At 42.0% G+C, this 11,664-nt stretch overlaps 1 protein-coding gene across 2 annotated transcripts in view; it reads right to left on the reverse strand.

The window, feature by feature from the left end:
• STK4 (serine/threonine kinase 4) overlaps positions 1-11,610 on the reverse strand; it is a 49,195-nt gene extending 37,585 nt beyond the window's left edge. Inside the window, exons 1-8 of one of the 2 annotated variants that reach the window (XM_075018373.1) lie at positions 11,457-11,610; positions 8,663-8,743; positions 7,682-7,810; positions 5,051-5,165; positions 4,346-4,510; positions 3,769-3,936; positions 3,058-3,195; positions 2,277-2,405 (exon numbers count right to left, since the gene is read on the reverse strand). In XM_075018373.1, coding sequence (XP_074874474.1) covers positions 2,277-2,405; positions 3,058-3,195; positions 3,769-3,936; positions 4,346-4,510; positions 5,051-5,165; positions 7,682-7,810; positions 8,663-8,743; positions 11,457-11,488 — 957 coding nt within the window. In that variant the 5' untranslated portion in view covers positions 11,489-11,610. Of the gene's footprint in view, positions 1-2,276; positions 2,406-3,057; positions 3,196-3,768; positions 3,937-4,345; positions 4,511-5,050; positions 5,166-7,681; positions 7,811-8,276; positions 8,348-8,662; positions 8,744-11,456 lie in introns of those variants that run through there. The other variant, XM_075018383.1, reaches the window with a different exon arrangement.
• Between the last annotated feature and the right edge of the window lie 54 nt (positions 11,611-11,664).

Consider the following 11,664-nt stretch of genomic DNA (forward strand, 5'->3'; position numbering starts at 1 on the left):
TTACTGACTGTGGTGAAGTCCCATGAAGAATGTCTGTATTCAAGGACACTAGCAAGTCTTTTTAATTCAGAGTTTTTCACAAATACACATAGAAGCGACATTTTGGTTTATGCACTTAGTTCTCTCCCTGTCATCTCCAAACAGGTAATGAAAAGTCTTCATACTTTTCTGCCAACATGATAAATAAGAGAACAGATAAATAATCAGCAGAAGCTTCTCAATGCAAGTTGCATCTCATTTCTGACCTGGTGACCTGTCTGTAAGAGTAGATTACAATACTCATCCAGTCATTAATGTTTCTACTCATGTTGGCAGTTTTAACCACTGATCTAAACCCCCTATCTCAAGTGGTACAGTTCACTGAGGAGTCATTAGTTATTAGACAGCAACAGGTCTAAGTCTGGAGTGCATGTGGCACTGAAGAAAAATGATCACCCTGTTTTTTAGGAATCTGTCTTTAACATTTAGGTAGTTTTACTTGCTACAAACTTCAGAAGCACTGAAGAAAAATGAACTGAATTTGCAAATCCCTAAAATAAGGATTGAAATAAATTATCAAAGTCTAGTCATTTTTTTCAGATTAAAATTATTTCTTATCTTTCCATTTGTTAACAGGTACTAATATTATAGAACTTTGAATTATTGTTGTCAAGGCTCATGAGACAGACTCTGCAGGAAAACACAAGCTCCTGAAACAAATTCTGATAGGACACCTTCCTGGCAGGTAATTATGTTAGCCAGAGGTAGTAGTTTCATTAAGTGGCATGTGCTTCACCAAGTATGTATTGTGACCAGGATTTCATGAAGAACAAGGTCAAAATTTCCACAATCTATTTAGTTTCTTGGAAATGTGGACCAGCTATTCAAACCACAAGAACAGAAGTCACTTTCCAGGTTTACAGCAGAGTTTCAAGGCATCTCACCTTGGATGAGATGCTCATGTTTTGTTACAAGGACAAAGTCTGCAGTTCTTTACATGTGACTATGGGCTTACTGATCTGCATTAGTGTTAAGAGGCAAAACACAGGTTTCGCACATCAAGCTGTAATACTCCATCTCCATGTCACTGAAGGAAAGAACACCACCACTCCACATTCTGGTGTTCCATACATTTTATCTGTTCTGTCAAGGGTGTCTATATAATTTACTTCCCAACCTCAAAACCAATAGCAAAAGGAGGAGAACACTACACAAGATGTTAATGGAGGAAAATTAATTTTATGTGGAGATGAGTGGGTGAGAGGAAGTAATAAATTTGTTAGCTACACATCATTTAACAAAAGACTACAGCAGAAATTTCCACAGCACTTGGGAAGTGCTTGGGAATCCTTTTCTGCTGGCAGACACAGAGTAGAGAAGCTTTGGGAAAAACATACACAGTGACGGAGACCATTTAGCTCCACTACATAGACACCATCTCTCACCAATGTGACTCCAGATCAGTCAGAAATGGAGAGGGTAGGGACAATACTCTTAGAGTCAACATCATGGCACCACAACCAATAAAGTTACTTCCACACTGAATAAATAGGTGGTCCTAAACTGGAAAACTAGATGAACAATGTCTTCCGCACAGACAGTGTGGACCATGCTATTCAAGTCTAACCTCTGAAAAGGACTGGCATATGATGCCTTTTGTTGCCCATTTCATTTATTCAGGTTGAAGCAGGCAGAGGCTCAAAGAACAGCTTTCAACATGCTTTCCATATTCACATGCTGTAACCACTAAAACAAGGAGCCCGAACTTAAATTCACAGCAATCCCCTGAACGCTTGTCATGCCCTCACCTCAGGTTTCTGTCGGTTGTTCTTGTGTAGTAGAAAGTTTCTATAAGGGGGGTTCTAAAGCACAACAATAGTAAAACAACACAACATACTTATATCATAGTGCATCACAGATGATATTATTATTTCATACTAAGAGAGCAGTCTAAGACCTGAATCTACAATGAAGAAGTCTCATTACTGCATAAATAATATAATCAAACTGGGAAAACGTACCAAGTCTTTTGCATACACTACTTTGTAGACCTATTCAGTCACAGGTCTCAAGCTACACTATAAGCTAAACGGTAAGCCATACATGCTGGCTATCGCACTGAAATAAAAAGATTGAGCAGGAACCAAGCATCAGGTTAAGCAGTCATAAAGTAGAAAACTCGAGAACTAAGTCAAATCCCCAGGCAATTGGACAAAATATCGCAAAAACAAAAAGCAAAGCAGCTAAGCCTTATGAAAGGAGCAAGAGTTTGGACTTTGTTGCTATTAAATACTCACTGAATTTTCTTCATCATCCTGATCTAGTTCACGCTGTTGCGCCTCTTGACGTTTCAGCTTGATATCCATTGCTTCATTAATCAAGTCTCGCAGAATTGACACTCCTTTGGCACTTTTAACAAATGGATGCTGAAAAGTATTTTAAAAACAAATAAGCACTGCATCCAAACTGAGACACAACAGTAAAACACTGTTACTATGGCCTACCTCCAATCAAAATTAAGGTTTAACTCAATACATTATTAAAATAAAAATCCAATACTTCTGTCTGACACAGGAGGGAGACCTCCCACCCTCCAAACAACATCATGCTCCAAAGGCACTACTGCTGTGAGACCTTGGGCTCATTCCCCTCCCACAACTCTATTTCTTTCTTTAGCAGCTTAACTGTCGAGAACCAATTATACAGATCATCACCATGCCTAGACCATTCAGAGCAATCACTTTCATTTAACCTCCCCTTTTTAGTGTTTCAAGAGGCAGTTTCTTGGCAGTGCTGGTGAGAATTTTTAAGTAAAAAACCCCAGACAACTCCAAAAGCCAAACAAACAAAAAAACAACCCAGAGATGACAAAGATAAGAAGTTGAAGTTAGACTGGTTCTTAGAGAAGAACTGAAAAGTTGAAGTTGAGTGTAAGATTTTTTAAGTGAGGTATGAAAAAGTAAAATTTGTAGAGAGCAGGAGCAGCAAGAAATTAAACCAACATCTCAACAGACACACAGCACTGCCTACCCTAGCAAGCCTTCTCTAGAGCTTACATTCTTGTAAGAAAAGGCAGACCTGCAGAAGCTGTGTTGCAGTGGCACGCTGCTCCGGGCTCTTAACAAGACACTGTTTTACAAAGTCCGTAAAATTGTCTGACCAGAGCTCTGGTTTCCGGAATGTTGGAGGCGGATTGGTAGGAATCATGAAAATTGCCTGAAAACAGAAGAATATTCCAGATTTCCAAACAAAGTTTAAAGCTTTTCAACAATACAACATAAATACACACAAACATACACCGGTACTAAAGAATGACAGACATTTCAAGTTTGCTGCTTCTTTTGTGCCAATATTATACACAAATTTGCTCAGAGGGATCAAGTAGCAAGAAATCAGACTTTTCTCACCAGGTGCTGACACTTCTGTCTGAGGCATTATGTGCCCCCAAAGGTGTGAATCTGCCATTTTTAAGTCTTAAAAATTTGTGCTTGCATAAAAAAAATTTAAAAAAATCACTTTGGATAATACAGCTGAAAATATGTTTCGTCACACCCAACACAGGGAGCTTCAGCTATGTCTTAACAGAAGACGATCGAGATTTTCCTTCCCTTGCAGATTCTCCTTCTCAAAGACTTGTTTTTCATTTAATCAACAGTACAAAGAACTGACAGAAAACAAATCATTTACTCTAAATTAAAAGCAAGATGACATGTTGCTATATTATTCAAACAGCTATAGTAGCAAGACCTTTACATACAGCAATACGTTTTAAAAGGCCACAGTCCTTACCCTCATAGGATGAATATCTGCATATGGTGGTTTGCCTTCAGCCATTTCTATTGCAGTGATTCCCAGAGACCAGATGTCTGCAACACAATTATACCCAATTTCTTGAATCACTTCTGGAGCCATCCAAAATGGGGTCCCTATAACGGTGTTCCGCTTTGCCATGGTGTCCTGAGAAGAAGAGCAGGATAAAGATCCAGACAATGGCAACTGTATTAGCCACAAACATTCATTAATGAATTATCATCCTAATTATCTTCCACTTGCACGCACACGCATTATTAGATTCAGCAAGACTGGGATACGGAGGACTGCAAAGAGGAATTGAAATGTGCGTACAGAAGTTACAAATATCCTGAATAAAACAGTAAATGCTATTGCAAACCATTACTTAGGTACAGTGGCTTCCACAGAGGAAGCTCTGCTCTAATGCGTTGTTGTTTTAGTATCTCATTATGTTGATGTAAAGTGCTAAAAACCAGTTTAGAACAATTTCTCAAAGTCTGCACAAGCACATCACACTCGCATGCAGGTTTAAAAGATAAAGTGAGGTGTATGCAACCATCTTGGTTTTACTTACTGTAAGTTGTCCTGCCACTCCAAAATCTGCAAGTTTAGCATGTCCCTCTGTATTTAGCAATATATTTCCAGCTTTGATGTCCCTATGTATTTTCCTCATGAAATGCAGGTACTCTAGTCCTTTCAGTGTTGATTGCACTATTGTAGCAATTTCCTCTTCTGTGAGCTAAAGAAAAGAAGAGTTACTGCCAATCTAGCAGTTGCTGAGATGTAACACTATTGCGTTTCAGTCTGTTTTTCTGAGATTCTCTAACTGCCATTTAATTCCCTTCACTAAAGGTTGCCGTACTAATGAGAAATTACTTAGCAACTTACAGCATTATGTAGTAGAATTAGATTACAACTAGCATACGTATACACACGTACCCTATTTCATATAACAAAACCCTTTCTCAGCTAGTAATTCTTATCCTGCAATAACCAAAGTAAGACAAAGTAGAGTCTGTTATTCAGAATCAGTCCAGGTTTTCAGGAAAGCCAACAAACCAAAATCTGCTCCACCGATTACATTGATCAAGTTTTGGTTATCTGGGTAATGCAATCAGTTTTCTCATTTTCAGAGGAACAAAGGACTTGCATCTCAAGTTATGGCCAACAGTTGTGTCAGGCATTGAACACCGTGAGAATTATGCCCCCACTACTCAGCTTCCTTGAGCTGCTGGACACCCATATTTCCCATTATACATTCAAAGGAGAAAGGACGTACAGTTTTATTTCGTAATCGAATAATATCAGACACAGATCCAGCGCCGCAGTATTCCATGACTATCCACAGGTCTGTGTTCTTAAAATAGCTGCCATAATATTTCACCACATGAGGACTATGAAATGTGAAAAAAGGAGAATAAAACAAAGGGTCAAATACCAGTAACCAACATAACTGAATATGCAAAATGCACCACAGAGTCCCTAAGTTTTAGAAATTCAGAGTTGAAGTACCAGTGAAACCCTGATCCAAAACAGTCTGAACTCGCACAGGGCTACTGCAGTCCTGCCAAGCCTCTTCCCCACAGCAGTGCTCATCTGACCTGCCAGTAAGCCAGTTCAGGGAGCTAAACTGTCTGAAAATAAATCCTATAGACATAAAGAGCAATTAGCCTTCAATCCGGTTTAGCTCCCTGAATCAGATTACAACAAGGTCAGTGCTGTGGCAAGCAAGAAGGCAGGACAAGGGAATGAGAAACAAACCATGGCAGTCCCTGGTAAAGCTGCTGCAGAGCATTTGCAACCAAATGGAAATATTAAATAAGGTCCAAAGTTTGCTGGAAAATAGCTATAATGTTAAGAGGAATGTTCCCTGACTACTACATGCACCTGCTTGTTTCTACAATTTAGTCCAGGATGTATTTTAGGAATCCAGTACAACCTAAGACTGTCTCTCACAGTCAGCTCTCTGGCTGCCCAAAAAGCAAACAACATAGTAAAGTATATTGGTCAGAATAACCATCTGTCCTCTGGAAAAGATAAAGCAGAAAACTAACAGAAAGATTGTTTCTGATTTTATGGGAACGGAGCTAAGGAACAAAAGTGCACTTAATCTATTCTCTGCTGAACATTTTCCAATGAAAAACTGTAGAACTAGCAAGTCAGTCACACTGCATAGTGTCCCTTAATGCTCACACAGAAAACGTGATGCTCCAGTGATTCACTCCCTCTGCTGTTCATAACTGTAAGGTGTCATTTTTAGGCCTTACAAAGTTAGTATTTAATTGTCCTGGTTTCGGCTGGGATAGAGTTAATTTTCTTTTTGGTAGCTGGTATAGTTTTATGTTTTGGATTCAGTATGACAAGAACGCTGATAACACACTGACGGTTTCAGTTGTTGCTAAGTAGTGTTTCTACCAAGTCAAGGATTTTTCAGTTTCTCATGCTTAGCCAGCAAGAAGGCTAGAGGAGCACAAGAAGTTGGGAGAGGACACAGCCAGGACAGCTGACCCAAACTGGCCAAAGGGGTATTCCACACCACGTGACATCATGCCCAGTATATAAACTGGGGGGAGTTGGCCTGGGGGGGAATCACTGCTCGGGAACTAACTGGGCATTGGTCAGCGAGTGGTGAGCAACTGCACTGTGCATCACTTGTTTTGTATATTCCAATTCTTTTATTATTATTCTTGTCATTTTATTATTGTTACTATTATCATTATTAGTTTCTTCCTTTCCGTTCTACTAAACTGTTCTTATCTCAACCCACAAGTTTTACCTTCTTCCTTTCAGTCCTCTTCCCCCATCCCACTGGGTGGGGGGGAAGTGAGTGAGTGGCTGTGTGGTACTTAGTTGCTGGCTAGGGTTAAACCACGACATAAATTTAAGAAAGAAACACCTAGTAATGCTTTCCAACTTATACAGTAAGATTTTTCACAAACAAATTACTTTAAAGTTGCATTTTGTTGTCTGCCACCAGTCACCTTCATTTAAAGATAGCGCAAGTGAAATGCAATAGAGTAAATGACTGGGACCATAATTTTATATTGCTAATGTAATTTATTTTATATGGTTTTCCAAGCCTGAAGGCCATCAAGATAGTGTTTCTTAAGGCTAGATTCATAATATCAGAAGAAATTTGTGTATTTTAAACTTTCAGCCTAGGACACACTTTGAGAGGAGGTCTTCTGCACCCATGAGCTCTTCATTAGCTAAGTTAGTACAACACCTTTTCCCATAAGAAACATGCAAAGACAACCCAGAGAGCCAACCATCAGCCTGCAGAGCTGCCAGCAAGTTATTCTGGGGATGCTCAGATCAGCAGACAGCATGTACTGCACTAGAACCTGCAGAGGCAGAAAATGGCTGGGAAGGACAATTGTGCCACCCAAGCAGATGACAGCATGTAGATTATGCACATGCAAGAGCAGTCATGCATTAGTGGCTCTCATCCACGTGCCACTTAAAAACAAACAAATGAAAAACCCTCTTCTAACAGTTTTCTATGTCCATACCAAAACTTGTTTAGAATTCATTAACCCTTTGGGCATGGGAACTGCTGTTCTAGCACACAATCAAGTTACCACTGTTCAACAAGTGATGGCGCATGGGGAGATCAGCAGTAACTGCTCACACGCTTGGCTCTTTGCTGGCAGCAAGTGCAAGGTTATTCAACTTAGCTCAATGCTCTCTTGTTGCAAGCTAAATTTTTGTTGTCTTACCTTTGCTTGGATTAACACTACCCAAATGGTCAGTTAGCATGACTCAGTTGATATGAGGTAACTTGATCGTACAAGTCCGGCCTTTTAAAAAACATTTAAGGCAACATCATGGCTTTTATTTGATTAAATGCCAGATCATAGACAATACTTTTCTTTGCATACCAATAACGGGTTTTGCAGTATACATTTACCTGTCACATTGCTGCATTATGGATATTTCCTTTATAATCTCCTGCAAGTCAGATTCCACAGGAACTTGTTTAATTGCAACAACTTGACCCGTTTCTTTATGAATGGCTTTGAAGACACTGCCATAGGAACTATGAAACAAGATATTAAACAAACAATTAATACAATAACATTTTTAAAATGCAAATGTTATTGTTTTGCTTTTTGCAAGTGCAGCCATCAGATAAAAAATTAACTATCCTTCTGCTAAAAATATTTTGTATTTTAATGTAAATCATCAGTCCACTAGCTTCTAAACACTATAATACCACAAATAAGTCACAGCTCACTGAGATGGTCAGAAAAGAGCAAACCACCATTACACTGCCCGTAGCTTTGCAATGGCCTTTTACACAAATCCAGCAAATACAATTCTCTCTTTTTCCAACATACAGTATCAGCTGAGCATCAGTAAGAACTACAGCTCTGGTCACAGAGGTTTGCTTGTTCTTGTCAGATATTATCTGTCTTATTTCCAGCTTCTTTACTTACACCAGCCAGGCAGATTTACAAATCAGTTTTTTCAAATGATCTGCTTAAGGCAAACATGTCACTCACCGAGCGTTCCCATGCTGCTCTGCCTTACCAAGTGGCACAATGCAACAGTTCATTTCCACCACGCGGATCTTCTGCAAGAGGTACCAGGGATGAACTACAAAACCTCTTGAGTTCCCACACAGCCCTATCAAGTCCAGACTGGCATTTTTCAACAATGTTTTAACTCCCTACTTCTGAGCCATAAGCTGTTTGGATTAAGATATCCTACCCTTGGGAAACAAATTCTTTATTCTATTACTAGCCAAACACTGTCACTATGTTGGTACATACCTTTGCAGTAATGGGATCATGACAAAAGTGAAAAAAGAGACTACCGAACACATACCCATTACACAGATTTGTTCTTAGAGAAACATACATTGGGCACATTGTAATAGAACACATACCCTTCTCCAAGCTTCTCCAATACATCAAATACTTCTTCAGGTTGTTTGGTTAAACTGTCTTCATCTAACTTCTTCAGCTGCCTGTATATGTAAGAATAGACAAATCATTACATTTAATTTTACGGCAGTTTGGGCTGTGTTGAAACAGAAGAATAAATAGCACTGCTTAAAGGTACGCAAGGCTTAGTATGAAGTAAATTTATTATGAAGTAAGTTTATTTCACCTGACCACGTGACTGAATACTATTAGCATCTAATAGCAAAAGAGGACTGAGAATTACAGAGACCAGAATTTGATCGGGCATACAAATCTACCGCTGCTCTTGGTGGAAACACATCTCAGGATCTATATGTTGGTGGTCAAATCCCAACACAGCACTGCAGAGTCTTGCAGCTATTGAACATACCTACTAAAGTTCAATATCTCGTATGGAAGGATATGTACTAAGGCCTTGCAAAAGGTAACATCATCGTCCCTTATGCCTTTAAGTATATGTGGAATACATTCGTTGGGAGGAAGGAGGCAATATTGATCTCACTTGTACATTTTTAACATCGGAAGTTCAGATCTTGACTCTGTGGGCCTGGACATATACTAGGAATATCCTATCAGAAGAAAAAAAAAAAAAAAGAAACTGATATGTGACTCAGGATCTTAATGCTGCTTGGTCCATCCCTCTTAAATACACTGCTAATAAGAGTCAGCTGAAATACTTCCTAGCGGAAAAAAACCACGCTACATACTGTGTTCCTGCACTTAGGCCCCCTCACCCCCAGTACAACTTTCAGGGAGATTCCATACACAAAGCAACAAGAAGACCAACCACATTTGTTTCAGTCCACCTGTACCACAGCGGAGAGCTGTTCACCAAGAAACCTCCTGAAACAGCTGAGTACTACATAAAAAAAAAAAAGTTCTGAAAACAAAGTATTTTACTGTTGAACAAACAGTATCCAATAGCCCACAAACAAGCGCTCTTTCATTTTCACATGAACTAAAAAAACCTGAAACAACAACAACAAAACAACACAAAACACCCAAACAAAAAAATCCTCCAAACTTCCCAAACTAGCTCATACATGTTTTTGAAATACAGAAACTTATTAGTCTCGGAGTTTTCAGAACTTACTGGTCTCACAGCGAGCAGTGTTTGAAATGAAACGTGCATGGTCACCTGCAACTGCCAATTACTACTGAAAGCTCTTACTGCTGCTGTCAAAGACCATGACTCCAGCCACAGGCATGCTAATTTTTATACTAAATATGTAATTTTTTTCCCCAGGTTCTTCAGAAAGAGAAAGAAACCACTCATTGGTTCCTGGCTATTATGTTTACGTACAAAAGCCATACATGAGGAGCAGCTCACGCATGGAGTACATACAATGGCTTCCTGAAGCAAAGGAAACATTATAAAGAAGCAGACTCAGGAAGTGGTGAAATACTGAAAGTAGTCACTAGCTTCCCTGCAAAGATAAGCGTTAACCAACAGAATGTTACTTGTCCTTGTGAAAATGTGGAGAGAGGAAGGTGTGGAAGGAGGAGAAAAGGGGGAAAAAAAAGCCCAAACTATCAGCGACCACACAAGCCACCATTTCCAAGAAGCCCCAAAAGTGGCAATGCAAGAGGCAGATCCTTCCTGCTGAAGTTAAGATGAGGCCTAAATTCCATTTAAAGGCTTTTCACACCCCCAAAGACAATAACCAGGCAACTACTGCACTTGCATCAAACTACCTCATTTCTGCTATAGTCCACGAGCGCAATTACTTCACACTGTCCAGTTCGTCCAGCGCACTTGCTGCTGTCAAAGACACACTCTGCCTTTTTACTGTATGTTTATACAACACAGATATAACATCAACACAAAACCAAGCTCGGCTAAGTTGTTATTCAGATCTAATCTGAATCACCTTCCAGTTAAACATGGACATAAGCAATTACAGAATAAAAACAGACTTTTTTTTTTTAAACAGAAGACACATCGCTGTTTTGTTTAACAAAAAAGACTATGTCACTGAAGACCAGAGCCAGCAGCTTCCTTTGTTCGCTACCGAAAGCCTGCCCTGGGACCCAGCTGCAAAGCACTGATAGCATTCTGACAGACCGACACTTCGTTCGAACTGCCGCCGATCTCCAAACTACCCCCTCCGCAGACCTACTCCGCTGCAGCCTGCCGTTCAGCGATAGCTGGCTCATGGCTTCGTTCGGAGGCTGCCCCGAAACCCCTCCATGAAGCGGGCTCGCACCTCGCCGGGGTGCCGGGGCCCAGCGCGGGGCAGCGGGAAGGCAGGCTCCGGGCCAGGGTCGGGCAGGGCGCCGGAGGCTAACCAATCTGCACGGAACTCACCCGAAGAGAGGGAAGGGTACGTTACCGGGGGGCTCTGTCGGTACACCGGCACGGGTCAGCACACCCCTCGGTACAGCCCCGTTAACCGGGGTGAGCTTCCGCAGCCGCCGGCGCCTTCTCCTCAGGCTCCGGTATTTCAGTTTAAGCCATTTTCCCACCACCTGTACTCGGTGCTGTCACAGCACGGACCTACCGGCGCTGCCCGCTCCGTCCCGGTACGAAGCGACTAACGCCACCGGCCCCGCGGCCGCGGCACTCCTCCAGCCGCTGCCTGCCAGCTCGGGGCGGCGGCAGGGCCCGCAGAGACGGAGGGGCAGGAGCTCAGCGCGGCCGGCTGCCCCGCTCCCGCCGGCCCAGGCCCCGCGCCCACACCCCTCAGGCCCGGGACGCGCCGCCGCCAGGAAGGCCCACACGGGCCGGCCGGACCGCAGCACCCCCGCTCCGCTCACCGGCGCGGGTTCCGCAGCTGCACCGTCTCCATGGCGCTACGGGGCGGCGGTCAGTCAGTCGGTCCGTCCGTCCGTCGGTCAGCCGGTCGCTCCCTCACTCCTCCATGGCAGCCCGCCGCACCGCGCCACCGCTTCCGCCCGCCGCCGGAAACCAGCGGGGAGCGCCCGCCCCCGCCCCGGCCGAGAGAGGGGGGCGTGGCCTGGCAAA

The sequence above is a fragment of the Buteo buteo genome, chromosome 2, assembly GCF_964188355.1.
Source record: "Buteo buteo chromosome 2, bButBut1.hap1.1, whole genome shotgun sequence".
Taxonomy (NCBI): Eukaryota; Metazoa; Chordata; class Aves; order Accipitriformes; family Accipitridae; genus Buteo; species Buteo buteo.